Source organism: Onychostruthus taczanowskii, unplaced genomic scaffold, assembly GCF_017590055.1.
Source record: "Onychostruthus taczanowskii isolate IOZ18803 unplaced genomic scaffold, ASM1759005v1 scaffold116, whole genome shotgun sequence".
NCBI lineage: Eukaryota > Metazoa > Chordata > Aves > Passeriformes > Passeridae > Onychostruthus > Onychostruthus taczanowskii.
The window spans coordinates 38,809-65,880 of record NW_024498294.1 but is presented as its reverse complement, the minus strand read 5'-3'; the positions used below and the strand labels follow the sequence as shown (position 1 = coordinate 65,880).

General features: G+C 43.8%; 1 protein-coding gene across 2 annotated transcripts in view; it reads right to left on the bottom strand.

Annotated features, from left to right (window-relative positions):
- Positions 1-2,441: 2,441 nt before the first annotated feature.
- Positions 2,442-27,072, bottom strand: part of EFCC1 (EF-hand and coiled-coil domain containing 1) — a 38,460-nt gene continuing 13,829 nt past the window's right edge. Inside the window, exons 3-8 of one of the 2 annotated variants that reach the window (XM_041427568.1) lie at positions 12,058-12,182; positions 10,636-10,762; positions 10,218-10,377; positions 7,558-7,716; positions 6,048-6,117; positions 2,442-4,005 (exon numbers count right to left, since the gene is read on the bottom strand). In XM_041427568.1, coding sequence (XP_041283502.1) covers positions 3,872-4,005; positions 6,048-6,117; positions 7,558-7,716; positions 10,218-10,377; positions 10,636-10,762; positions 12,058-12,182 — 775 coding nt within the window. In that variant the 3' untranslated portion in view covers positions 2,442-3,871. The remainder of the gene's footprint in view (positions 4,006-6,047; positions 6,118-7,557; positions 7,717-10,217; positions 10,378-10,635; positions 10,763-12,057; positions 12,183-27,072) is intronic. The other variant, XM_041427569.1, reaches the window with a different exon arrangement.

Sequence of the window (27,072 nt, the reverse complement as noted above, 5' to 3'; positions counted from 1 at the left end):
TTCATGGAATCACAGAATGGTTTGGGTTGAAGGGACCTTAAAGCTCTCCTCATTCCAGCCCCTGCCATGGCAGGAGCACGTTCCACTAAACCAGGTTGCTCCAAGCCCAGCCTGGAACATTCCGTAACCTCTCTGGACAATCTTTTCCAGTGCCCCACCACCTTACAGGGAAGGATTTCCTCCCGTGATCCCATCTAACCCCACTCTCAGCTTAAAGCCATCCCCCTTGCCTCTGACCCCAAACCTTCATGGAAAGCCCTCTCCAGCCTCCCTGTGAGCCCCCTTTAAGGGGCTCTCAGCTCTCCCCAGAGCCTTTTCCTCATGCAGAGTTAATTCTGGTTCATTTCCTATTATTTATTTCCTAATTTCCTATTATTTATTTATTATTGAACTGAAACCCAAACAGCTGTCTGTGTTCTTGCTGCAGGTTTTGGCAGAGGTGGGAATTTAAGGAGATGTTTTCCTCCTGATTCTGACGCTCTGCTATGGCTTTAGGAGTTTCATGAAACAAAAATACAGTTGTATTGGCAGGAGTAAAAATGGCCATGAACTGAATTTGCTGTCCAGCTGGTGACTGGGTCTAAAATGCCAGTTTAGGAATTTTAGAGTTCCTCTGAGCCTTTTCTTTCTCTTCTTTTGTTCTTTCTGTCTGGAAATATGGGGGATCAAGTCTAGGAGCAGGCAGTTCTTCAGACAGAGTCTGAAATGGTTACAGTTCAGAAAAATACAAGCAGTTTAGGAAATAATGTCATTTATGGAGTGAGTCTAATTTCAGGGAAGTTTGCTGTAATTCAGACTCCTCTTTTAAGTGAAGAAGTGAGTGAGCTGCATAAAACAAGGAGGTTTTGTTCTGCTAAGGTGAGCTCTTCTCTGGGTACCTAGTCCAGGTTTGGGCTATGGTGATTTCACCCTCGAGGTAATTTGAAAGAAGTTGAGGAGGCAAAATGCAGCTGAGCTATTTCGGCATGCTGAGGCAAAAAGAAGAGACAACTGAATAGAAACCCAAGACCTCTGAAAACCCCAGTCTTTTGAAAGTAAAGTGTAATTAAGGACATAAGGATGATTTTAATTTAATTTCACACTAGGAAACACTCTATACCTTTTGTGTTTCGGGGAATTATACATAAAATTATTAAGAAAATCAGACAGTGTAAATACCAAAGGATTCAGTGTCTTAAACTCCATGAAATTATAAATCTGAGAGAGGCCCTGTGGCTGGTAATGGCACATGGCACAGGCACCCTGGGAAGGTTCAGTGTCAGTCTCACACTGAGCAATTCCATTTTATTCCATTTTTATTTTAAAAGTGCTCCTTTCTTCCTAGTCCCAGCTCCTTCCATCTCCATGTACAGATTAAGGACAGTATCATGGAAGGGAGGAGTTTGAATTCCAGGGTTTTTCCTCCCAAAGTGTGCACAGATGCACTGAACCCCTTGGAGCAGCTCTGGCTGGACAAGGCCACTCTGATCTGCTGCAAAATTCTGTGACTCAGAGTAACATCTGTGATGAGTCCTCACTGCCAAATACTCCAGAGAGAGCTTCAAAAATAAATGGGACAATTATTAAACAATTAATTTGTTTTACAGATCAGGTGGGCTTTAATTCACTAATAGTTAATGCCTCCTATAAGCAAAAAAATCATGGGAGGAGGAAACTTTCCTTGAAAAATGCCATTTGTGCTAGAAGTGTGAACCCCTCAGAGGTTACCCCAGGGAGGAGTTTGCCAAATGGGAAGTGAGGAGGGCATTGGGAGGGGAAGGGACATTGAGGATGAAGTCAAATCATTTGTGGGAAAAAAAATAAAACCTGCATGGTGGAGGTCAGGGGAGAAAATACCCAAGCTTCCTTTTAAGGCCGGTTTGCAGGTTTAATAAAAAATGAATAAACTAAAAGTGAGTTTGTGGGGATCTAAGGAAATGCAAAGTCTGTGAGAAACAGACTGCCAGGTTTGGGGGACGTGGGAACAGGAGAAAGGGTCCAGATGGTGACAAATCCAAATGCTGCAAGAGCCCTGCAGTAAACGAGGATCCAGAGCCAGGTGTGTGCCTGCATTAGAATCCTGCTCCTGAACATACAGATCAGCTCATTTCATAATTTCCTGGCATTTTCCCTCTTTACACCTCTGCCATATTTCTGGGAAAGCCAGAGAGCTGCACACAACAAAAGCTGATAGTTTTAGGGATTTTTAGCAAATTAAGCCAAGCAGGGATCTGATTTCTGCTCATTTAAACTTTTACCTGTGGCACAAGTAGAGGCTGTTTATGTAGGATACAATCCCAGCAAGTACCTCAGTATATACTCAGTAATAGTATATTGTGTATTTTGTTAGCAATATATTTAGCATTAAGTGACAGTTTTCTTTTTTAGAGTGTGAATATTGTTCTATGTGCATATGTCCTGTCTAATGTATCTTTAAGAAAAATGTACATTAACAATATATATCTATTCTTAAAATCTTCATCTGCTACACCACAAAAAACCCACAAAATACAGAAAACCCAACGAGGTAAAACACCATTGAACAGAGTTTGTTTCATTGCTTGCATAACACATTTTTTTCTCTCCTTTAAAATGCAATTAAAATAATACAAATATTTGTTCCCAATCTGGCTCAAAGGTGCCACAATTTTCCATGGAGGTGTGTGAGAACTACACAGTGTGGAAAGGAATGGAAAGGAATGGAAATCTTATTCCTCAGCTTGCATTGTGGACCTTATTCCTGTATGAAACCTTTTCCTGGGAAAAAATCATACATGTACAGTTGAATGATCTTGTTTCATCACTGGCATTATCTCAGGCAAATCACTTCACATTCTTAAAAGATCCACAGTGCATCTTTTCAGTAACATAAACTCACTGGCTCTTTTAGGAGTTCTGCCTCTGTGAATGACACAGCAAAAGCACCTTGGGAAAAACCTATTTTTTTTTTTTTTTTAATTTTGCCCCAGGAATTATTTTATTGCTGATTAAAACATTCCATGGCACCACAATTAGGCCCAGCTCTTTACATTAACTGGCCTCCATGTGGGGCCTAATTTTGTGTCTGCAGCTGCACTGAGGGAAATTAAACTTTAGAACTCACTTGTGCACTGCACAATTGTTTGCTAACACAGAATGACAGCAAAATGAATTTTTCAGCCCTTCCTTTCCCTGAGAGCCTGGGATCAAGATTGCTTTGGACCTTCTTCAAGCACTTAAATTTAACTTCTTATGTAAAATCTGTCTGTTGTCAGGTAAGGCTGCTGCCTAAGGCATCTCTATAATTGCAAATATAAAATTCAGCAGAGCAATAAAAAAATCTAGCTTCAGAGTTAAATAAGGTGAGTAATTGAGTGAGAAACACAGAGCCCTTAAAACCTGCACTGCTGGCACACACTCCTGGGTGTGTTTATCATTCAGTTTGTCACCTCTAGGGTAAGGGATAACAAATCCAGGGATAACACAGGCTGCCTTGGCTTTGGAGTGGGGCTTCCACAAAGGCTGCAAACTGTGCCCAGCACCTGCACAGCCAGGGCTGTAAATCCCTGTGGGTCAGGTGAGGCACAGTTTGGTGCCAGCCCAGTCCCAGTTTTCCAGGGCTGTAAATCAGTGTGGGTCAGATGAGGCACAGTTTGGTGCCAGCCCAGTCCCAGTTTTGCAGAGCTGTAAATCCCTGTGGATCAGGTGAGGGTTGGTGGGCACAGTTTGGTGCCAGCCCAGTCCCAGGGGCACCCCAGGGCTGGCCTTTGCAGTCCAGGTAAGGCAGGCTGTGCCCAGCCCAGGGCTGCTGCTCCTCTCTGGGGTCGCTCCTCGCTCCTGGCCAGTCCAGGTGTGGCTGAGCTGGACAAATGTCCCTGATTGCTCCTTGCAGCTGTCCTGGGGCTGGCTGGGCTCAGCAGGAGATCACCAGGGGGTTGGACAGGGACTGTGGGCTCTGTGCCTGCTCCGTGGGCTGCTTGTGCAGGAGTTCACAGGCTGCCAGCTCCTGCTGAAGGGTGTCCAGCACTTCCAACAGCTGGGCTTTGCCTTGGGAAAGCAAATTGCAAACATGAGCATTTGAACAAAGTCAGGAAGTTGCTGTTTCACAATCGTAACAGGCTCTTTTCTTCATAGGTGGCCTTTCAAGTGGTTATCATAAAATGTCTAAATTTTGTGACCAAATAAAATGAATTCCTGTCCAAAGAACCATGAGCAAATCTCTTGGGGGTTCAACTGTCTTCTCTGGTTTCCTCTTGCTTCATCCCCTGTCCACTGAGCTCTCATGTACTTGTGTGAACAGATTATTTTATAACGCCATTGCCAACCCAACCCACTTTGGCTTGTCAGAGAGAAATGTTTGATTACAAAGACTGGGAAAGCTGCTGAAGCCTCCCCAAGTGCACAAGCAGACAGTGGGAAGCAGAGAAGATGAGCTGTGTATGGCACTGGTGATGCAGAATGCACAGAGAGCAGCACTTGCTGGAGTTTTGGGGAGCTGAGCTGTGCTGCTCTTACAAAGGGAGGAGCTTTGAGCAGCATCCCTTGGTATTATTGTCACTGCTAGTAATGAAGGGATGGGACTTCTTTCAGGCTAAAAATGATTTATAGCTCAGACAAACATCAGTCTCAGGGGCTGTGAGATTTTTGAGGAGCAAGCATTCAGCCCTAGCTCAGGAGCAGTCACAAGTTCTTTGTTACAAGGCAATACAGAATTTCTAACCCAATGGACAGCTGGCACAGGGTTTATTTTGCTTTTCTAACCCATCACCTTTACTCACTTCTGCTGCACTGCAGACACTTTTGTCCAATGGCTTCTGTGTCACTTGCACACAAATGCTTCTGTTATAACTCCTGAACTCTCAGCTCACTCCACACAACCCCACCCCTACACTACAAACCCTTCACCATCTTACCAGTGCAGTTTCTCACTTACTTAAGGCATATTCTTACAACTATAGAACCATAAGTTTATGATTTTTCTTCTTAATATCTGTATATTGTATTTTTACATCAATCCAAACTTCTTCTAAGGTTGCAAATCAAACCCTTCAGTGTCTGTGGAAGTTTCAATTTTTCCAATTCCCACACCTTGGAGTCCCTGTCCCTGTGCAGGATAATTGGCAGTACCTTCTGGACATTGTGCTGTGGATCCAAAAAGTCTCCTCATCTGTTCTCCCAGGAGAACATCAAACCCATGGCTCAGCTGTGGTTTCTGTTTGTACTGGTGTCTCCTAGAGCCTACAAAAGTCTGGTTTTGCCCTCTTTTCTCTGCTTCCTCTGCAGCTGAAGAGCACAGCTTGGCTCTGGGCTGTCTGTGCCCTGGATTGCAGGGCACAAGGAAAAACAGCCTTTGAAACTGCAAACCCCAAAGGGTTCCCATGCTGTTCTCCCTAAATCCCTGTAAATAATACTCTCCAAACTGAGCCCCCAGGCCACATTTGGTCTTTTCTAATGTAGTCTTTGATTGCTGCCTGCCTGTTAAAGCCCCTCGGAGCCATGTTCCTGGGACAGGATGTTCATTCCTTGGAGGGAAGCACAAATGCTCTGCTAATAGGAACAAAGTAATCAAAGCAAAGCCCTGAGGCCGTGATTCCTGCACGGCTCCTGCAAAGACAGCTCCGGACCATGGGCAAGGGACAGGAGCTTTCAAGTTTAATTTTCACACCAGGATCATGAAATGCTGTTATTAGAGGAGTGCAGGCTTGAGCTGCTTTCTGCAGAGAACTGTTCTGATGGGTAAATCTTGTGTTGCAGAGAGGAACACAACACACCTGAGAAACAGTTGCTTTACGTACTTGGTCATTTCTCCACTTTCTTCTATCAATGAAACCCTAAAAGCATTTGTAGGATACTGGATTATTCCCCAAAGGCCAAATTTTAATTAAATTTGACTAAAAAAGCACCCTGGGTGTGGTTTTGATGCATCCCAGATTAGAAAGCATGACTTTCTAAAGGTATTCTTCTTGCAAACTACTTCCTTCTCCCCAGCCTGTACCCCAGGATTTGAAATATCCTTTTCCTACCCAGTGTTTGTCCCAGAAGGACACTTTTCATGCTTCTTGGTCTTTAGATGTGATTTCTTTTCTTACCAGGCTGGGGGTCATGGCAGGATTCCAAAGTGCTCAGTAGGATTTTCCCCAGGGCTCGCTTCGATATGTTCTTTAAAAAACAAAACAAAATTATGGCACAAATGTGTCCTTCACCAGTTTACAGATATGCAACAGAACCTGTGTGCATTTGGAAACTAAACCATTTGCATTTGGAAACTAAACCAAAATGACACTGAATCCTGATTAACACAAGATGATATTTGCATTTGATTTTAGACCCTGCTCAGACAATTTGTAGGGGGTTGTAATTCCTTAATATGGCTGTGGAAAGAGAAATAACAATTATTCAGCAGGAAATACAGAATTTTCTAGAGCTTGTGTCTGAACAACTGTAGGTGGCAAGGAGGGTGACCAGAGCAAAAGCTCTTTGTCCTCTGCCAGGTCTGTGGAAGGTGAATGGAACCTGAGTGGTGTTATTTTAGGAAGGGTCTTCTCAGCTGAAGGACAGAGCAGATGTCCTGTGGCAGGAATGGATGTGAGATGTAATAAACATTAGTCAAAGTGAGAGCACTGTAAAAACTACTCAGGATTTGGATGGTCTCTCTCAGTGGTGGTTTTACACATGAAATCTGGCGGGACATTACATAATTGTGCCTGGGAAAGCAAACTGTCCTCATTTGCTGTCAAGACACTGGTGTGCTTTCTGGGAGATGGCCTTGCAATCAGTTTAATTAGCACTTAGAGAGCCCTGAGTATCTGCAGGGACAGGTGGTTGTTCTTGCTATAACTTCTTCAAGAAGTGGGAGTGGAAGGGAGCAATTCTGGGGGAAGATGCTGTTACCTCCAGGCAGAGCTGGCCCTGCTCCCTGCCTGGAGCCTCTTCCATCTGCTTGGCTGCCCCTGGGGACTGGGGCAGAGTGGAAGCAGTGTGAGGATTTCACATGGCCTCAGCAGCACTGTGTGAGGTTTGATTAGTCCTGACAGGATGGGTGTGTGCCTTTGGGCAGTCACTGCTCAGTGGAAGGTTCTGTTGGCAACGAGATATTTCAGATATGAAGGTGAATGTGTTGGACAAGTGACACCTAAACCCACAGGTTCTGATGAGTAAGGTCTCTTTTGTCTTGGGTATATGCCATCAGGGATTTAGGGGATTCTTGTTAAACTCCCCTGGCAGTTTTATCTCTTTAATGCTGACTCAGAGTTACATTAGCATGCAGTTAAACAAAGGTCCTGTTCTAGAAGGAAAAATACATGTTCTGGAATCTTCCTGATTGCTCACTCTTCTGTTTTCCTCATTTGCCCTCAATTTTGGTTTAGAGGGCAATGGGCTTGAAGATGCAGCTCCAAGGAGACCTCTAGGCTTTTAGAAATCCAGGCAAAGGGGTCTGAAAGCTTTCTGCAATCACCAGGCAGTTCCCAGGGCACACTCCTGTAAAATCCTCTCCTGCTGTAAAGGATTTTGTGCTTCCCAGAAGAGATGAACATATTCTCAGCTTGGAAGGGACTACAAACCCCAGTTTTCAGTCCCAGGACTGCTTTCGCACCATACCAAGTCTCGAAGTTGTTGGAGAAGCTGCAGAACATCCAGGAGCTTCTCTTCCACCAGGGACAGCCGAACCCTCTCCGTCTCCAGCATCTGCAGCTCCATCTTCAGCACTTCAGTCTCCTCCACCTTCTGCTGCAGCTCCCCGAGCCAGGGGCTTTTCATCTGCACAAAACACAGCAAAATGAAGGCACTGGAGCTTTTCCTTTCTTCCCCAAGGATTGCAAAGCTGAGTTTTCCCCCTTCTGTGGTAAATGGGGCTCACTCCAGAAGATTCCCTTGAAGGGAAGTTAATTTCATTTATGTGCTACATAAAGAGATATCAGGGGTTGTTAGGAAATCAGAGCTTTGCTCTTGTGCACAATGGGAAGTTCATTCATCACTGGGTGAAAGCAGCTCATTCAGGAATTTTAAATATTACATTTATTATACATTTTATACTTAAATACTAGCATTGCTATGTCAGCCTTCTCCCCTTTTACATTCTTGTCCTCTATAGAGCAAAACTAATTTGTGTGCCCTCAGCACAATCATCTCTGTCTTGCAGCTCCTACCCAGCAATCATCTGTACATTCAGTGAGACAGAAAGATCTCTCTGTCCCTGGTGCAGTGGGAACCAGGTGAGGAACACCAAGAGCAACAACCTCTCCACTCTTTCTCCTTGCTTTTCCCCAGATGTTGGGATTAACTTCTCTTTTGACTCTGCATGGCTGTTCATAAACTAATTGCCTTTTTAATTAAGCTGGCAGCTTGCATGCAAGCTCACATAGAAAATAATTGGCATTTCTTTGTAACACTACACTCAGCAGCATAACACTTTATTTTTAGACTTCACTCATGTTCTCCCCATCTACCACCCCCAGGTCACCACCCTCTCTTCAGGAGGAGCTATTTATAAGTGTTTGCCTGTTGGAAAGTAGAACTTTCTAGACATGACAAATCTCAGAACTCTCTCAAACTCTGATTTTGCAAGCCTCAGGCTGGAGCAATTATTAATCAGTATTTGAGAGCACTGACCTTCACTTGCATGTGAGGCTCTTGCTTGTTAGCCTTGTTATTTGTCTGATTTTCCACACTGAGCAGGTACAAACAGAAGCATATACAGCCATGTGTAAGGCACTTTTGTCAGCCTCAGAGGAAGTCTTGGTGGTTTATTTATTAAGCCAATATATTTATCTGCAAGGTGCTCAAGAGAGAGCATTTCTCAGTCTTCCTATTTGCCTTCTGTTGATTACAAGGAGAGTCACCTTTTTGACAGGAATTTTTTACTACTTGTCTTTTGTAGCAGCAAATTCCTCCCCTATAACTGCTGGCTAATATAAAAGGGCTTAAGAATAAATCTCCTAACAGGCTCAACATGATTCATCCTACTGCTATTTAATTCATGTCACAGTGAGTTGGCACTATGTCTTCTTCACCTCCCTGCTTGCCTCTAAATCAAGAGCAACAGATTCCATTTTTCTTCTGGAATCTTGTATTAATCTGTTGATAATGGTGCTTTTCCAGACAAGCTGCACAGAACTAATATCCATCAGCAGAGATGAAAAAGAGGGCAGTATGATGCTGCAGAAGAAGATGAGCACCTCAGAATGGGGAACAAAGGAGAAGAAAACTGGCACTACCTGCAGGTATTTTTTTCCCCTGTAGACTGATGCTAAGCAGTAGAGAAGGAACTTTCATATTTCTCTGAAGAGTATTGCAAGGATAAATTGCTATTGAATGCTGCAAATTGTGTACGGCAGAAACAGGATTTTTTTTTTTTTTTTTCTTTTTTTTTTTGTTTTTTTGCCTAACAAGTAAACTCTTTCATTTAATTTGCTCAAGGGAGAAAATGACATGAAACACTGTTAAAACACAAAGGATGGCAACATGTGAAGAAGCTGAATACCCTCACTTTAAATATTTCACTGATTCACATAATCCTTCCAGAACTACTGAAAGCTTTCTGCTTTGTTTAAAGATGGGGTATAAAATACTGAACAAGCACAGGAGAAAGCAGACCAGGGCAATGCACTATTTTTGTTTCATAGAAAGATTGCTGGCACTTCTGTGCCCATCAGGGGCTGAACTCTGCAGAATTTAAATAGTGAGCTCACAAGGACTGCTGGGATACAGCACTGGGGCTTTAAATAATGTGGTTACAACCTCTGCTCAAGGGTAGTTGGACATGCTGCTAACCTCAGAACTAATTTTATTTATATTTTATTATATTATTGATATGTTACATTAGATTGATATATTGTATTATATAAATAGCTCTGTCTAAGCCCAAGAAAAAGACAGAGTAAATGGGATAATTTACTGCCAAACAGGGAGTCTCAGCCAGCCTGAGGGATTTATTGGAAAGTTATTCTGCTCCCAGAGGTGTTGGATGCCTTAGGATATGGGAGTGCTTCATCCACAGCTGGAGAACCTCAGTAAATCAAGGACAGTATTTGAAGGGCCTGGGGTAGCTCTCATCTTCCAAAGGCAGTTTTGGCTAGGAGCCAGAGTAGAAATGCAGGTGTTGGAGGAAAGCAGGAGATGTCTGAGCTGACAAACTACAGCACAATGAGAAGCATCGGCAACAGAGAGCAGAATAGCCAAAATAAAATACAAACACACACAGATGCAGCTCCCCAAAGATGCATAAACAACTCCTTCACACTCTGCTTGGCACCTGTTACCTCTTCCATGCTTGCTTCCAGTTTTCTCTCTTGGTGGCCCTTGAGTTCTGGCTGCTCTGTGAGGGGGGAGATTCTCCCCGAGGGCTCCACAGGGTCCTTCCCGTCAGTGCTGCTGGTCTCCAGGTAGCACAGCAGCTTTCTCCAGGTTTTTTCATCACACCTACACACATCATTAAGAGAAAAGAGTTAGTAAGACCTCACAATAGAGGTCTGTGTTTGTTAAATCCAGTTTTCCTGTGGAATTCTTGGCAGCACGGGTCACAAATGAGTGTCTGACATTAGGGCTCGGTGGGAATCTCCAGCAGGCTGCTCCCTACGTGGCACACAGGATGGGCAAAAGGCTTCTGACTGCAGCCACAGGTTGTGAAATGATCTACGCAAAGGGCTCAAATGGCATTAATTAACGAATTAAACTTACCCACTGCCACAGCAAGGGAGCTTGGCCAGGATCTTCTTCAGCTGGGGAGCCCGGTCCCCTCGCCACTTCTCCTCCTCCTCGTCCGAGGCAGCCTGGCCCTCCACGGAGCGTAAGAGCTGCTCCTCTGCTGGGAGACAGGGAGCCCTCAGCAGCACCCCAACAAGCCCAGCTGCACCCCCAGTCTGAGCCAGAACGAAGTGAGAGCCCAAACCCCCAGAGAAACCCGGGCAGGTGCCCAGCACCCCGGGAAGGGGCTGGGGCAATGGGTTTTGCACAGGAGGCGTTTGCTGAAGCGATACAAAACCACTACAGGCAGCTGCAGCCAAGATCCTTATTTTGAGAGTCTTGAACATTTCAGTGCTCTCTTGTGGGCAACTTGGAGCTGTTTACCTCAACTCTCTTCTTTCCTTGAGTTAAGGTAAGGATAAGTGTGAAGGATCAGTTGTTGTGGGGGGCAGTTACTGTTCAAGAACACAGTTTTTTTACTTGTTCCTCTCTCTGAGTTAGTTTTTCTGCCTAACTAGTCCGATTTTACTTGATGGAACGTTTTCCCCTGTTTTAGAATCTATGACCCCATGACTTATTTGTTTGAAAACATTTTTCTAAAAAGCTGTTTATTCTTGAAATAGTGTAATTTTATGTGGAAACTCTGAGCTGGCAAAGTGTGTGATTTGATAAAAACATTTGTAAAAGCAGGTTTGCTTTCTAAGTCTAACCGGGTGAAGAACATGCTAGAATGTTAATTGTATTTATTTGTCACTATTTTTAACATTCCCAAGCAGCTGCATGCCAGCTCCATTCAACACACACCTAAAATCCCATTTTTTGTCACAACGAACAGCTTTCCAGTCTGCAGTAAAGGTGCCTTGTAACTCAGAATTATTGCCAGATAAGTGCTTTTGTGGTCTTTGAACTGGATGTGCCCAAAAAAATAAACCACTGCAGGGAAGCCAAAGCATGCAGTGTTATGGCAGCTGTTGGTGCTACATGTGCTAAACAGTTTGGGCTTGTCCAGAGTCACTGGAGCAGCCAGGATGTTTCCAAGGAGCGTGGCTGTGCAAAATATTAACTGCAAATTGTTTCCTTGGAAATTATTTTTGCTGAGGTTCTGCATTTTTATTTACAAAGAAATGAAATCTTTATACTTTTTAAGCCAGGAAAATAAGTTTTGGTGGGATGACTCATGTGGAAAAAAGCAGTTTTAAATCATAGCTCTAAGTGATAAGTTCAGTCTTTCATTAAACACAGAATTATATGGGGAGTGAGGAGCGGAAATCTGGGCTATAAGGCTTTGGGTAGGTCTGGGATTTCAAGACTCTCTAGGACTGGTTTGTGGTACAGTGGTTTAACCTCTTTGGTAGTTTTGCTGCTGCTGGCACTAGAGATGAGAGAGGCCAGGGGTGTTTGGGGCTGGGTTGGTACCGTGGTTGGTGGTGCCTGGCGGTGCCACAGGCGCTCCGTGGGTGCCCCCGGGCACGGCTGCTCCCTCCTGCTGCTGCTGCTGGGGGCTGCTCTGCTGGGCAAGCTGGCATCGCTCCACTTCCCACCTGCAAAAGAGGCCAGAGTGTTGTAGATGAGACCGAGACACTACAAAGCAACACACTCCATTTCCAGAAGGCTTCAAACCCTGTTTTTATTTTAGCATGCATGCATGCTTTTTCTACATTCTTACAAAGCTCTTAAGTTTGCACTTTACTCATTGGTCACGAGGGACAAGCAAAGTGCTCATTGGAATAGGCAGTTGCAGGTTTCTCTTATTTATCCTTCTTTCTTTCTTGGTTTCTATGTCAATAGAAACCTGGGTAGAAAATTCTTGGTAGAAAATTCTTTCAGGGGTAAACATGGATCCTCTTATCAGACTTCTCGATGGCTCACAGAGGTCGCTGTACAACCTCTTCCACACCAGAGTGAGGTAGGTGTGCAGGAAATTTGGAACACCAGGATGGCTCTGGTGGGATGCAGCTGCTGGGACTGGCTGAAGAACGGGGCCATTGACCCCAAGGGCTGCCGGAGGTGACTTTCCTGACAACCAAAGGAAGGTGGATTTCAGCTGTCCTGTGACAAGAAGAGCTGAACAGTGCCTGTAATGTTTAGGTCAGATCAAAGACCTCTAGGAAACATCTATGGAGTAGTCACTGTGGCCACAGGTACCTGCACCCAGTCCCGTGGGCTCTGACACATCAGGGATCTGGATCCATGTCTTGTGAGCGCTGGGATGAAGCAGAGTCAGAGCCTGAGCAGCCAAAAAGAATGATCCAGGAATGGTGGCACACCTGGAAATCAGGGACTTGCAGGTGAGCAGCATCTCAGAATGGGTGACAGCCTCCTTTGGGATTGTCTTTGTCTGAGAGGACATCACACTTACGTGTTTTAAAGGAATGGCTTCCAAGGGATGGGACACAGATCAAATAAGGTATCTGAGGAATAGGAGTCCTCAAAGGTGCCAAATTCCCTCCAAATTCTTCTGTAGGTTAGTTTTGGTCTGGTGAATATTGAATATTTCCTTTATTTAACACATTAATAGCAAAAATGAGAGCTAAACCACTCAGCAGGTGGGTCCTGCTGACACAAGCTGCATAACGTGAGCTTTCTGTACAAATCTTGTGCTTCCTGCCAGCAGATCCAGCTGCAGCTGGGAGGGGACTTTGGCTGCAGGGACAGAGCAGCTGAGTCCACGCTGGCCACCAGAATTGCAGAGCTTTTGTTTAACTCAGCTGCTCCTGAGGAGCCACACCAATGGTAGCTCCCTTATTGCCCGTGAAACTGCAAGGAGTAAACAAGATCATGAATTTAACCACAGAAGTCGCTATTTGTAAACAGCTGTAGGGGAGAAGCTGAGCTCAACCTTGCTGAGAAGCCAGCACTTGCTTTACCCCCTTGAGTAGAGCTGACTGCATTAAAAACTAATGACTTCATTTGCAATTCATGGTGTTATTCAGCTCAGCAACAAACTGGATTTCCCGTAAAGCCAAGGGAAACAACAATCCCCAGAAAGGAGCCTGGACAGTCATCGGTTCTGGAAAAAATAATTCTGGAGTGGTGCACAAATAAAATGCACTGTAAAGCCTGGATATTCAGAGTGGGGGCTCTGAGAAGCATCACAGAGCTTCAGAGTTCTGGACAGCAGCTGGAGGATATTCCCTTCACAGGGATACTGCATTTTACTTTCCTGCAATGTGCTGATTTTCTGGTACTCTACAGGAATTCTTTACAATTTCTTGAGCACCATAGTTGGTGTCTGAGCAGACTGTTTTCAGGTTTGAGCTGCAGTATAATTTAGATTGCTTGGGTTTCAAATTCCAGAGTTAGTTCACATAACACAGATGCTGATATTTCAGTGCATATTTATTGCAGTGATTTGCAGTGATTATTGCAGATTTTAATGTAAAACTTGGAGAATTTTCAAGTATCATGGAAACCTCTTCCAGCAGGTGTGGGTGAAGGGGATTCAAGGAGGAGCTGGAAGCAGGAATCTTCACTGCTTCTCAAACACAGGTTTAATTCTTTCCTCATTGCTATTCATACAGCATCAAATGGGTCTCCATAAATGAGAAGCAGAGTGAATAAACAGCACATTTGTTTGGGGCAAAGATCAGAGGGGGAAGCGGCGCTGGAGGTGCCTGGGAAGGTTTGTGTGGGGTGAGCGTGGCAAGGCTTCCATGGAGACAGGGAAACAGCCCCCATTCATCCCAGAGCCTTTGTCCCCAGCATAATGGGCAGCAGCACTGCAGAGGGGAGAGTTTGCAAAGCACTGGACCTCAAAGTAATGCCCGTGACTAATTGGCTTTTAATTGGCTCTGCTGTATTGTTATGGAAACATGGAGCTGCAGGAAAACCCACCTGCTTCTGGTGCTGAGCAAATCTTGGGCTTGAATAATTCCTGACTGATCAGAAAATAACTCTGAGGAATTATTAACTTGTCATTCACAGACCTTTAACTCGTCTCTTTTAGAGACTTCCTTGGAGCAGATCAAACAGCTGTGTGTGTACATTGCCCTGAGTGTAGTTATACTCACAGCTACACTTTATTTTCATTAACATTTTGGTTAAAAACCACAAGTGTAGGACTTGTGGTTTTTAACCAAAATGAAGTGTGATTTTTATTTTTGTACTATTTTACCTAAGCTGTCAGAGTTCAGGGAACTCAGAATGGTTTGAGATTTGGCTTACTCCCTGTGGGAATTAGAGACTTCAGGTGTACATTTTGGAATGATTTGACTTTTCATTTACAGCTGAGATTTTGCTTTCATGCTGGAGCTGAGTGTCTGTGCGGGTTTTCTGAATTCATCTGTCTCTGGTTGGTGCTGTGAGCCCCTACCCAACAGAAATCCTATGAATGAACTTTCTGTGATCAATCCAGATGCTTCATCTCAGCTTTTAAATAGCTAGATCTGTCAGGCATTAAAGATAAATGTTTAAAAGCATGACTTGTTAGTGGCTATAATAAAGATCACTAAATATCCTGGCTTTATATGGGCAGTTCTAAAGCACAGTTATAACTTCAACTATAAGGGTTACAGTTCTGGGAGGTTTCCAGTTCTTGACTGATGATTTTAATTTTCTTGTCAAAATCTCCAGCCTCTAGAAAAAAAAATCATTGAAGTGATGGCCGTGTGTTTTCTTGCAAACCTTTCCATCTCCCTGCTCGTTGGACATGAGCAGGCAAATCCTGGGATGGTGCTGTCACACACAGCAGACTGTGCCTTGCTGTCCTTCCTGTGGTGGCTTTGAGCACTTTGGAGACAGCACCAACCTTTGTGCACACATTATGAAATGCCATTGTTTGAGGTCTGCTTTTAGCCCAGCCCACAAGGAATAGCAACAGAGGCATGTGGGAGCAAACACAGCCTCACCCCCACAGCCCGTGCCAGAATTGCCTGGATACATTCTGTTTGTCCTTCCTGCTTTTCAAACTCACATTTTGAGAATTCTGTCTCTCCTGGTGTCCTGATTTGGATTTTACAGAAAGATGCTTGAGAGCCTACAATCAAAAATAACTAAAATCCTGTGGTGTTCTGAGCACTGACAGCTCTAACCAAGGCACTTGACATAAATCATTGAGGCCAGGGAAAGCAGAGCTGTGCTCCTGTGATCATTTCCTTCTGCCATTGCTTGTGTAACAGCCCTCACCCTCGTGTGTTCCTTCACGTAGACGTGTGCTGTTTAATCCCCAGGAATCCTTCCCTTATCTCCTGGGTGCTGCAGTGTATAGCAGTAAAAAATCAAATGTCCAGGGAGCCTTTTAGTGCCTTCAGAAGCGTTCTTCCCAACAGACTATTTAACAGCTGGGTGAAGATCCTGCAGAATTCCACTCTGAAAGCTTAAAAATGTGCCAGAGCTCTTTCTGATGTCTGTAAAACTGCAGCTATCCCTGAGTGTGGCACAGACTGAAAGTTCCTACTTACTGGCACGTAAATTCCTTCAGGATTTATTTCAGCACGTCCCACATTTAGAGCCTGGTGGATCTGGAGTGACAGGAGAGAAAGATGGCTCATTTAATAACAAACACTGAGCTTTCAGCTGGCTGTGAGTTATTTCTGACTAGGAATTCCTAAGTTTGGGAAAATCCGTCAGCAATGTGTGAGGGAGGAGCTGTGAGCAGTTCTGCATCCAAGCTCCTCAGGAGCTGTGTAATGGGGTTTTGGTGCCTGCAGGTTCCCCAGGAGAGCTGTGCTGGGGTTCTGTCTGTGCAGAGGGAAAAGGAGGCGCTGGGAGAGCTGAGCTGAGGTGTCAGAGCCAGCAGCTTCCACTCCTCAGATCCTGCATCAGGAAGCAACAATTACCTCACCCTGTTTGCTGCTTTGCAAAAACATCCTCGGAACTTCAGAGCGCTGCTCTCCACCAGAGACTCTGGAATTCTGCATGTTCCTTCAATCCCAGCTCCGTGCCTGCTGTCTTGATAGCTTTAGAAAGTTTTACGTTTCCAGAGAGCAGCCTGTCCTTTGCCTTCTTGAAGTATTGTTCTGGTAGGTGACTGAAAAGGAACTTCTGAACTGATTCACAGAACTCAGAATGTTCTGAGTTGAACTCCCAAGGCGCAATCTTAAGTGAATGGCCCATGGCTGGATCAAATCCACAATCTTGGCATTATTAACATCATGCTCTGACCAACTGAGCCAATCTCAGGGTCAATTATTTTCCTTTGCAAATATTTGTAAGTTATTTGCCACTTCCTAGAGACCAGAAAATGCTGCCTAGTCATTCTGCATTTATTAGGATTCTGCATTTATAAGGATCCTGTGCTTTGGCAGCACTTGTAGCAGCTTCTATTTTGTCTTTTGTTGCTGATGTGGTTGAATAAGAAACATTTTGACCGAGGTCAAAAAGCCACTGACAGGAGTGTAATGTGACCATTTTAGCCGCTCCCTGGGTGTAAGAACTGATTTCTGCCAGTGCTCAGCACTCTGGCTCATTTCCCTTCTCCATGGCTGGACCTCTGCTTGTCTCAGCAGCACCCCCCATTTCTTTGATCCCAGTCCAAGCAGGTTTGCATTGCATTCATCACCAAATTCACTTAAACTTAGATCTAAGTTTAAATTTACAAAGACTCTTTCCTAGCAGAACACTTAAGCAGGTGCATCATTTTAGCCAATTACGGTATCTCATTGACATAAACCCAGTTTAATTAGAGTTTAGCTCTAATTATGTGGCCATCACAGGCTGCAGTGCAGTGCTACTAAATGAGGTGAAGGAGAGAGATGGTCATAGGACCAGGAAAATCCCTCATGGGCAAGTTGGGTAAACAGGATTCCTGTTTTCAAAATCAGTAATATTTTAACAAAAGGCTTTGTTTCTTCGCTTCTCCCTCTTAAAAAAAAAAAAAAAAATTAAGCCAATGCTTAATTGCAGTTTCCCCCTCATTACTGGAGCCTCTCCATGCAGGATCCCAGCTGTGTGTGAGGGGTTGGAGCTTTTTTGGGGGGGACACATCATGCTCCCCATCACAAGCAGCCCCTGCCCTCCCCAGGAGCCCCACACGGGGCAAAGACCCTTCCTTTGGACACTCTCACAGGTATTTATAAACAGATACTTCCTCCTGTTTTCAGAGAGCTTCCTCAATGGATTTCCACAGGAAAAGAGGGAAATCTGTATGAAAAACAGGAAGCAGTCCTCAGAAGCTTTCTGTGATCAGCACTAGGAGGAAGACTTAAAATAAATGTGGTTGTTTGAAGCAGCAGGTGATACCAGTGGTGTTATCTTATGTAAAAACAGTGATTGAAAACATCACAGGGCTGCAGCAGGATTAAAAACCTCAGGTGTTTATATATTTAGCTTTTCATTGTAGTTGACAGTAGGTGACCAGCATTGAAACTTCTGTAACCAGGTTTTTACACCATATTTTCTATTTTCACTTTACTGCCCGGGGCAACCCTTTTGGAAAACTTCCCATCTGCCTCAGCCTTGGATGTGATCCCAAACTTTCTCATGCTGATTCTGTTCCTCTTGCCCCCAATATAAGACTTCATCTTTCCCCTTGGCTTTTTGACCTTCTATAATTCAGTTTGAAATCCTGAGATTTATGCATTAGAAGGGAAGACAGGTCAGGATAAAATTTGACAAAATCTGACATGCAGAAATTTTTGCTAATTAAAACCTTCTAGAGGTTTTGTAATGGTCCTTTCTGATCCATCTTCAAACCATCACGAAGTTCTAGATGCTATGGAGTTGTTATAGACCTTGAAATGGGAGGGGGAATTTGGAACTCTTAATCTGAAAAGCAACTATAGTCACACTAGGAAAATGTTCCAATTTTCTCCCAAGTTTGCCCTAAAGCATAACATGGCTGCATTGGGAATCTTGGGCTGTGCAGTGTTAGGTAGGTGACACAAGTGTTGAGAGCTTTGTAACAAGCTGGCTCCTGGATAAGGGCCACGGCCAGATTAATCTGCCTGAGATACAAACAGGAGAAATGTAGAGGATTTTGTAGATAGTTAGCTAGCTAACAAAGATCATGCTGGAAGCAAGAAGGAGACGAGGATAAAAGCGGCAAGGTCACTGTGCCCTTGCCGAAACTTGAGGTTGTGGGAGAAGCTCGTTAGCTAGCAAGAATGAAGGAACGATAGCAGAAACCATAACAAGGTGAACACAAGAATGTAAACGTAGACGTAGTTGACTGATAAATGACTAACCAATGATGAGCTCAATTTTTGCAATATGCATTAGCCTTATTAACACTGCTATAAATGTGTGTGCCTATCCAATAAACTTTTGAGACTTGTTGTTCATCATCTGGTGTGCAAGTCTTCCTTCTCCATCACACAAGCCCATCAAAAATGGGGATATAGCATGTGGAATGACAAATCTGAGGGGAGAAACTCTTACCTTTGTAAATCCTTCAAAGGAAATTTGACCTTGCTTTTACTGTCACTTTCTTCATTTCATAAAGCCAAACATCAGAAAGGAGACGATGGATTTGGCCTTCACAGTATGTTGTTTGCATTAGAGAACTTAGAGATAATATATTCTGTGCTCATTTCTGATAGAGAAAATAGCAAAAAATGAAAGCAGAGAATGTGTCTGAGTTCCACAGCTAGGCTTTAGTAATTAGACACATTGTATTTCAAGAGACATATGAAATAAAAGCTCAAAATCCTCATAATGCAAAAGCATCTGAAACAAAACCTGTTTTATCCACTGCCCTCAGCTGGCAATGCTGCTGGTTGGGTTTTTAAAGGCAACACCCCAGAATGTCAGGGAAACATTTCACATTGTACTTTTTGAAGTTTCCATCAGAGAGCACAGAAGGCTTTGGAGATCTGAGAGGGTCCCTTTGAGGTAGAGCACAACCAGCAGTGATGTCTGCAGAGTTCTGGGCTCCTTTCAGCTCAGTGCCACAAGAAAGCCTGATGGGCTTGGTTTGCTGCTCCAGCTAGAACTGTTGGAAGCACTGGTGCTTGTCAAGAGACTGTTTCAACTGAGAGAGACTTAAAAAAACAGCAGCAGGGCTTTGGAGTGAATGTAGGTATTTCTTGGTTTTGGTTTCTGTAGATACCTTAAACAACTAAATGGGGAAAAAAATCAATATAGTCTGTTCAAAGTGCAATATTGTTGCAGTGTTCAGCCTGAGATTTATCAGCAGAGCACCCTGCTCCCTCCGAACCATCATTTATGGTTCTTCAAAGTGCTCCTGATTGCTGTGAGTGCAACCAGTGCAGTCTTTCACTGCAGGAATGGCTGCTGCTCTGTGATACCCTGTGATGGGGTTCAGAACTGAGAGCATTTTCACAGCTGCAGTGACCAGCCTGGCAAGAGCAGCTAAAGGTGGCATTCACCATGCCCTGCCTGCCTTTTGGGCTAAAATTCCTCGAGCAGAGCAGAGTACATGGAACATGGTATATCTGGAGGGTTGTTAAAGAAAGCTGCTGGCAGTAAAGGGAGCCAGCTGGAGGGTGTGCCCTCCAAGGATTAATGACAGCATCCCACGAGCATGCACGGGTCTGCTTTGCATTAGCAAAGGCTCATTGAACTGCATTGATCCTGCCCAGAGCTGGGGAGTCAGGATAAATACTGCTTGTTTTCAGGGCTCTCATCCCTCTGGGAGCAGAAAGAACCTTACTTTCAGATGTGAGGGCCACTATTAATGCTGGATTGAGGAGTAACAAGCTCCAGATCTGATGAAGGGCCAAAGCCAGGGAAAAAACCTAACTGGTGCATAAATTAGATTTTCTAGCAGAAAGATTTGTTTAAAATGCCAGATCATTCCCAGGTCTCCAGTTCAAACCCATACACATCATTAGGAACAGAAATGAAGGCTATTCCACATGCAATCTGTTTGAGATGACTTTTCACCACATCATGCCCCGGTGCCTCAGGGAGCCACCAGGTGTGAGCACCAGGAGAGCACCAAGGTGAGAGTGCTGGCACCTGCTTCAGGAATTGTCATGCAAACACATTTATCAGAATCAGGGGAATTCAGCCCTTGGGTCAATGGCAGTGCAGGAGAGACACGATGTAAGTTCCCAATATCCCAAAATAGTTCCCTTCAAACCCCTGTTTACTTCAGTTCCTAGGAAGGCCATGCAGGATCAAAGGTGACTCTGGAGCGTATCACTGATGTTTGGGAGAGGGTTTAACAAAACCCTGCCTGCAGCAGAGCTTCCAGGCCTGCCTTTATTCCAAAGGAGTTCCTTGTATCCAGCCCTTTTGTCAGGCCCAGACAATGGGATTCTGTGGAGATCTTTCAGTGGCTGTGTTTTCCCACCAAGACTGAGCAAGATTCTAGGAAATACTTTTTTCTGGCCATGTGCAATTTGACACGGACAGTCTGCTCTTATTCAGTTGAATATTCTAAATTTCCTGATGCAATTGCTGTTAAACAAGAGCTGCTTCTCTCCTGTGTCTGCTCTGTGCTGCTAACCCATGGCTGCAGATGGAGACAATCACAGGATTGTTCCCTGAGGCTTCCCTTCCTTGGTAACCCAGCAGAGCCATCACATCTGGGGTCTGTTACTTCTGCAAGAACTGTATTTGTTTCCAAAATCAGGGAAGAGAGTCCACAGTGCTGGTGCTGCTCTCGTTGACTCCTCACGTCACTACATTATTGCAGAAGAAAATGTAGAAAAATCTCAATGTCCACGAGATGCCAGCTGTGAAGATATTTACTGTGTAATCACTGCAAGCCTTCCAAGGATCCAGTGCCTGCAACTCTTCACAGTTGCTAGCTTTTGCTTGTTTAGTTTTAAATAATAATTACAATTATTATAATAATTGTAATTATTATTTAATTGCCTCTGGCAGATGCATGTTCCATGAACCCTTTGGATTTCCTCAGATCCTGAGGCTGATGGAGAGCTGAGACCTCCTTGTTCTTGTGCCCGAGGGCTGCAGGAGCCAGCAGGACCTGAGGGTGATGGACACCTCTCCAAACTCTCCCGATGTTCCCCAAGAGATTCCCTAAACTCTGTAACAGCTGCTGAAATCAGAGTAACATCATTTTGAGGCAACATATTTGACTTTCCTTCTACAAGCTGAATAAAACCCACATCAAATGTTACAGTCTGACAGTGCAGACCTCAGCCTGCCTTCAGACCCATCTCAGCTGGTGCAGGGAGTCATTTCCTGAGCAATCACTCCGGAATCCACATTTAGGCTGCTTTACTCAAATTCTTTTCCATTCCCCATAGGTCTGCGACCACTTGGAAAGTCCTCTAAGCACTGATACAAAAAACCACATAAATGTTACTAGAGCAGCATGTGCAGTTATGTATTTGTATTTATTTGACAGTATAGCATCAATAACAACAGGAAAAAGTTCCTTAAATTAAAAGCTCAAAATAGCCCATAAAGAAAAGTTTCTCCTGTCCCCTAGTGAAGATTCGACCTGCAACTCTGAAATCTGATAGAATGTGGTTTATTTTTATAAAATGAATTTCCTGAAGAGGAAAACTACAATGCCATGTTTAAAAACCTGATAAATTATTCTTGTAGAATAGAACAGTTCAGTGGGAAGACACTGACAGCCATCAACTAGTCCAGCTGTAACTCTTCTAAATCAGTGTTTGCTTTTTAAATTGTCTGTATTTGATATTCATGGTGGAGTTCTCTAGAATTCATAGCACTCAGCCTTCCCCAAGTCATGCACTGATGTGAAGAGATTTTAAATGATATTTTCCTGAATAATCTAACCAGATAATTTCATCATGCTCCTTTATCATACAGACATTTCTCTAGCACTAAAATATTCAGGATACAGCCTGTATTTTATGCCTTTGGTTCTGGCAAGGACAGTGTAACCTCTATAAAAACAGACTTCTGAAATAACAAACATGAACATCAGATTCAAAATATTCCTAAAGCCCTGGCCAGGGCTGGACAGTACAAAGTAATAAGATCTATTACACAAAGTTACTTTCCCATTTTGCCACTTAAACCAGCAGTTATTCTTCTGGTGACATGAGCTGTTACAATGACTGAAGTAATCTGATAGTGTAGTTTGAGTGGTGGTAGAATATGTATCAATAAAAGCCAGGCTGTGGGAGCAGTGCACTGCTGAAAATCCAGCTCCTTGTATTCCTCAGCAGTGCTGGTGGGGGAAGTCTGGGATGAGTTTGGGATGATCTGCTCCTGTTGAAGTGAATAATGCAGAGAGTGCCCTGCAGTTAAAAACTCCTTTTGTGTCACCTGCTTAAGCTTTGTGCTCTACAGCACAGCTCTCCTGTCTGGTTCTTCTCCATGTGTGGAGTCAGGTTATCCTTACATCCTCAGAGGGGTTTTAAAGGAAGAGAGGGCTCACCATTAATACTTAATTCCTTTCTTCAATGGGATAAAATGTTGTATTTCTATCTCAGGACTACCTGGACTAGAAATAAGAAAAATCCTTCTTTCCAGGGTTATAAAACACCATTTTCTCTCCCTGACAGTCCCAACAGAGTGTGAGAAACCAAGTCAGAGCTGCCTTTACGGGCAAAGAGAGGTGAGGCACTTGAATATGAACGATATCACACAGATTATTGAACAGAAGTTTTAATATTGGATATACATGCACATACCAAGCATCTTGGAGTGAAGTGAGCAAATGTGCACAGAGAAATACCAGTGCATGTCTGTGCCAGCCAGCTGCAAACAGCATGAAGGCCAAGTGAATGGAAATATTACAAATATAACAAGATATCAATAAATATATTAATTAATATATTAAAATAATAACATTTATATTATTATATATTTCTGATAAACACGCAGTATTCTGAAAATGTTCTACCTGCCCCCAGATCCCAGCCTGTGTTGAGAACCCCTGGGCCAACACTCTTACAAATGATGTTTTTCAATTATGTGGGGAAATATTTGCTGTGCCAGCATGTCAGAAACACTAAGCCTAGCTTTTCAGATTAGATTTTGCTGTAGGCAGGAAGGGCTGAAAAGGCTCCTTGCAATATTGGTGTGGCTGTCTCTCACACAAAGGCTGACATCTCCATTGAATGGCCCGAGCTGGTTCCCAGCCCAGCAGGAGCTCCTGGGCTCTGAAAGGAGATTAAATCAGTGACTGCAGACCGGACAATAGGCATCCCCCAGGACACGCCAGAAAGGGAAAGCCTGACCTAAAGGCACGGACTTGTGCAGGGTTTTGTCACAGCATATTTGGGCTGGGCTCTTCAGCCACCTAATCCTGTATCCTACTCATTATGTCCCACAAGGAGAAGCTTGTGAGGGGTGTGCAAGAAAAGTGTGATAGATTGCTGACAGTCTGGGCTAAAGCTGGGAGTCAGAGATTTTCCTAAATTTGAGCTAATATTTATCACTGTAGCTCAGAAATTCTCCTTGCCAGAGGAGCAGTTAATCCATTTAAAATCCTGCCAATCTCCAGATATCGATGATATTTGTGCACCTGAATGGGAGGGGGTTGTTGCAGAAGAATGAAACAGCATCTCTAAGCTTGGAGGTCATCTTAAAGGTGATGGTAGGAGCAGTAGCTGGTGTGGGTAATAGCTGCCTTCTTCTGTGGATTAAAATCACTTTTTAGAAGGGGAAATTGATGTGAAAGGACAACATCCAAAGCTGTGGTCAGGGCTCAGCTCAGAGCAGGGGACCTCTGAGATGACAGATGGAGATGAGCTTCACTCTCAGAGCTGTGACCTTGGGCTCCTGCAGATGAAGCCAAGGCGATGTTAGAAACCCAAACTCTTATTTTGTCATTTCATGTGTATTAAAGGCTCAAAGACAATACCTAGAGATACACTTCCCCTGCTCTTCATGGATCTGGTGCATCCTTAGTCCTCCCCTGGCCTTTCACTGCAGTATTTCAGTAATTCCCATGGTGACTCAGGTGGAGTCATCTTTCTATTTAACACCTCCTGGTGGGGCTTTTAAAATTGATATTTTAGTTGCTTGTTTAATCTGTGTAAGCTTTTCTCAAGCTCAGCACTGTGCAGGAAGGTGCTCCAAGCTTGTAGGACCCACTGGGTGAGAATCATTTTGTTTTCTGTCTGCTTTGAATCTGCCTCTGCTTTCATGAGCTGACTCACAGTTCCTGTGCTGAGAGACCGAACAATTCTCCCCTATTCATCTTCTAGATGAAAATTTTACAGACCAATTTCATATCTCTCCAAAGCTATCTCTCTTCCATATCTGCAAGTGGCTAAAATGATTTCCATGCCTTTTTTCACACTTGTTGCCTTTCCTAGGCCTCTTCCAGTTTAACTGGTTTTGGAGGAAGGATCATGAATTTCCTTTTTCTGATACAGGTGTTCTGTGAATGTGCATAATTATTTTCTTTGTATTGTTCTCTGCTCCCTTTGTAATACATTTTAATATTTTACTTGCTTTCCTCCCTGCAGCTCAATAACTGAACAGATACATTCCTAGAGTTATAAAGCTCAAAGCTGTAATTTTTCAGCAGCTGTAATAAACTCTGAGTTCATTACTGTATCTGTTTCACTGAAGCTGAAAGCGTTGTTTGGGGTTAGTTTTGGTTTTTAGCCCCCAAAATGAATCTGATTTCATTTATTTGTTACCTGCCACCATCCCCTCACTCAGTGTCCTAGGATCATTCTGCAGTTCTTCACAGTTGATCCTGGTTTTTCATATCTTGACTAACTGAGCAATTTAAAAATCTTTATTTCCATTATCCTTTCACCTAAAAATCAAATGATAATGACAATATTGTAGCTTTCCTTAACATGTGATATAAACTAAACACGTTTCCAGACTACCAGTTGTGGTTGAAATTAGGATAAAGCCAAAGTTAGGTATCCATCTCCCTCTCAATGGATATTCTGATCTGAATCCAAGCTTTGTGATTCAAATGCACTTTTAGTGGAGACAATAATCAAATTACTGAGCTGGAGCTTCACTGCTTTTAGTTGCAGAGATTGGTTCAGACTCATCTCTGAAGGATGCTCTCTTCCTCAGGGTTCAATGTGAGAGAAGCAGTCTGAAATATCCTGGGGTTTAACATCAGACAAGGTGCAGCTTTTTAAGCACAAATTAATCTTCTAAGATATAAAATCTGGAATGCATTTACAATGCACTTCATCCACTAAGTACATTGCCAGTGTGTGCAGATGAATTTATTTAATTAAGGAAGGAGGGGAAGCCCTTTAAATTTAAGACTACACAATCTAAGCCACATAAGCTTTTTTACACCTGTTTTATAGCACTCACCTCTGACCTCGCACTTTATATATTATATTGTGGGCCAGATCATGGGTTTACAGTTTCACTTCCAAAGTAATGGAAAAAATAAAGCATTTTTGCAAAGCTTGGCATGGCAGCATATGTTCCCAGAGTCCTGGGAGCACTTTTTTCACTGAAAAGTTGCTTCATTCTAAGCTTGGTTGAAATGCAAACCAAAATCCAAAAGCATGGTTTTGCTTAGCTTCACTAAAAATAATAAACCCCTGAAAGTGAACTCGAGTCTCTGCATGTTGAGCTGATGGATGGTTCATAAACCTGCCTTAAAACAATGCAGTGCCTGGTTTTCTCCTGTACCTCAGCAGCTCTCCCAGCCCACATCCATCTTGCCCATTGTGAGCTGTTATAACACAGAACTCAATTCAAATTAGCTGTTTAAATTTTATTTTGAGCCTTTCTCAGGCTGCCTGAGGAGAGTCAGATGCCCATAACGGGGACACCCTGGAGAACAGGTGACATGCACACCTGGCTGGTGGTGCTCTCCACGCAGGAGCCTCCCCTCCCAGCAGGATGAGGGGGATTTCTCTGGAAATCCTCCTTCTCCCCCTGGAAAAAGGGGAAATTTTTGCTCACCATGGCTGTGCTGGCAGCAGGCTGTGCCCCATGAAGTGGAGGAGCCCAGAGAGGAACTGTGCTGCCTGCCCTGTCCATCCCCACTTGTGGGAATTGGAAAAACAGAAACTTCCACAGACACTGAAGGGTTTGATCTGCAGCCTTCGAAGAAGCTTGGATTGATGTAAAAATACAATATACAGATATTAAGCAGAAAAATAATAAATTTATGGTTCTATAGTTATAAGAATATGCCTTAAGTAAGTGAGAAACTGCACTGGTAAGATGGTGAAGGGTTTGTAGTGTAGGGGTGGGGTTGTGTGGAGTGAGTTCAGGAGTTATAACAGAAACATTTGTGTGCAAGTGAGACAGAAGCCATTGGACAAAAGTGTCTGCAGTGCAGCAGAAGAGAGTAAAGGTGATGGGTTAGAAAAGCAAAATAAACCCTGTGCCAGCTGTCCATTGGGTTAGAAATTCTGTATTGCCTTGTAACAAAGAACTTGTGACTGCTCCTGAGCTAGGGCTGAATGCTTGCTCCTCTAAAATCTCACCCTGAGCCCCTGAGACTGATGTTTGTCTGAGCTATAAATCGTTCTTAGCTTGAAAACCCCTTCACATCTTAGGGTGCCAATGACACCCACTGCCCACGGTGGCTCCCTGCAGCTCCATCCCTCACCCACGCTTGGATTTCAGCTCCGTTCCCCAGTCAGAGGTCAGAAAAAGGCTGGGGAGGGAGGGAGGGAGGGAGGGAGGGAG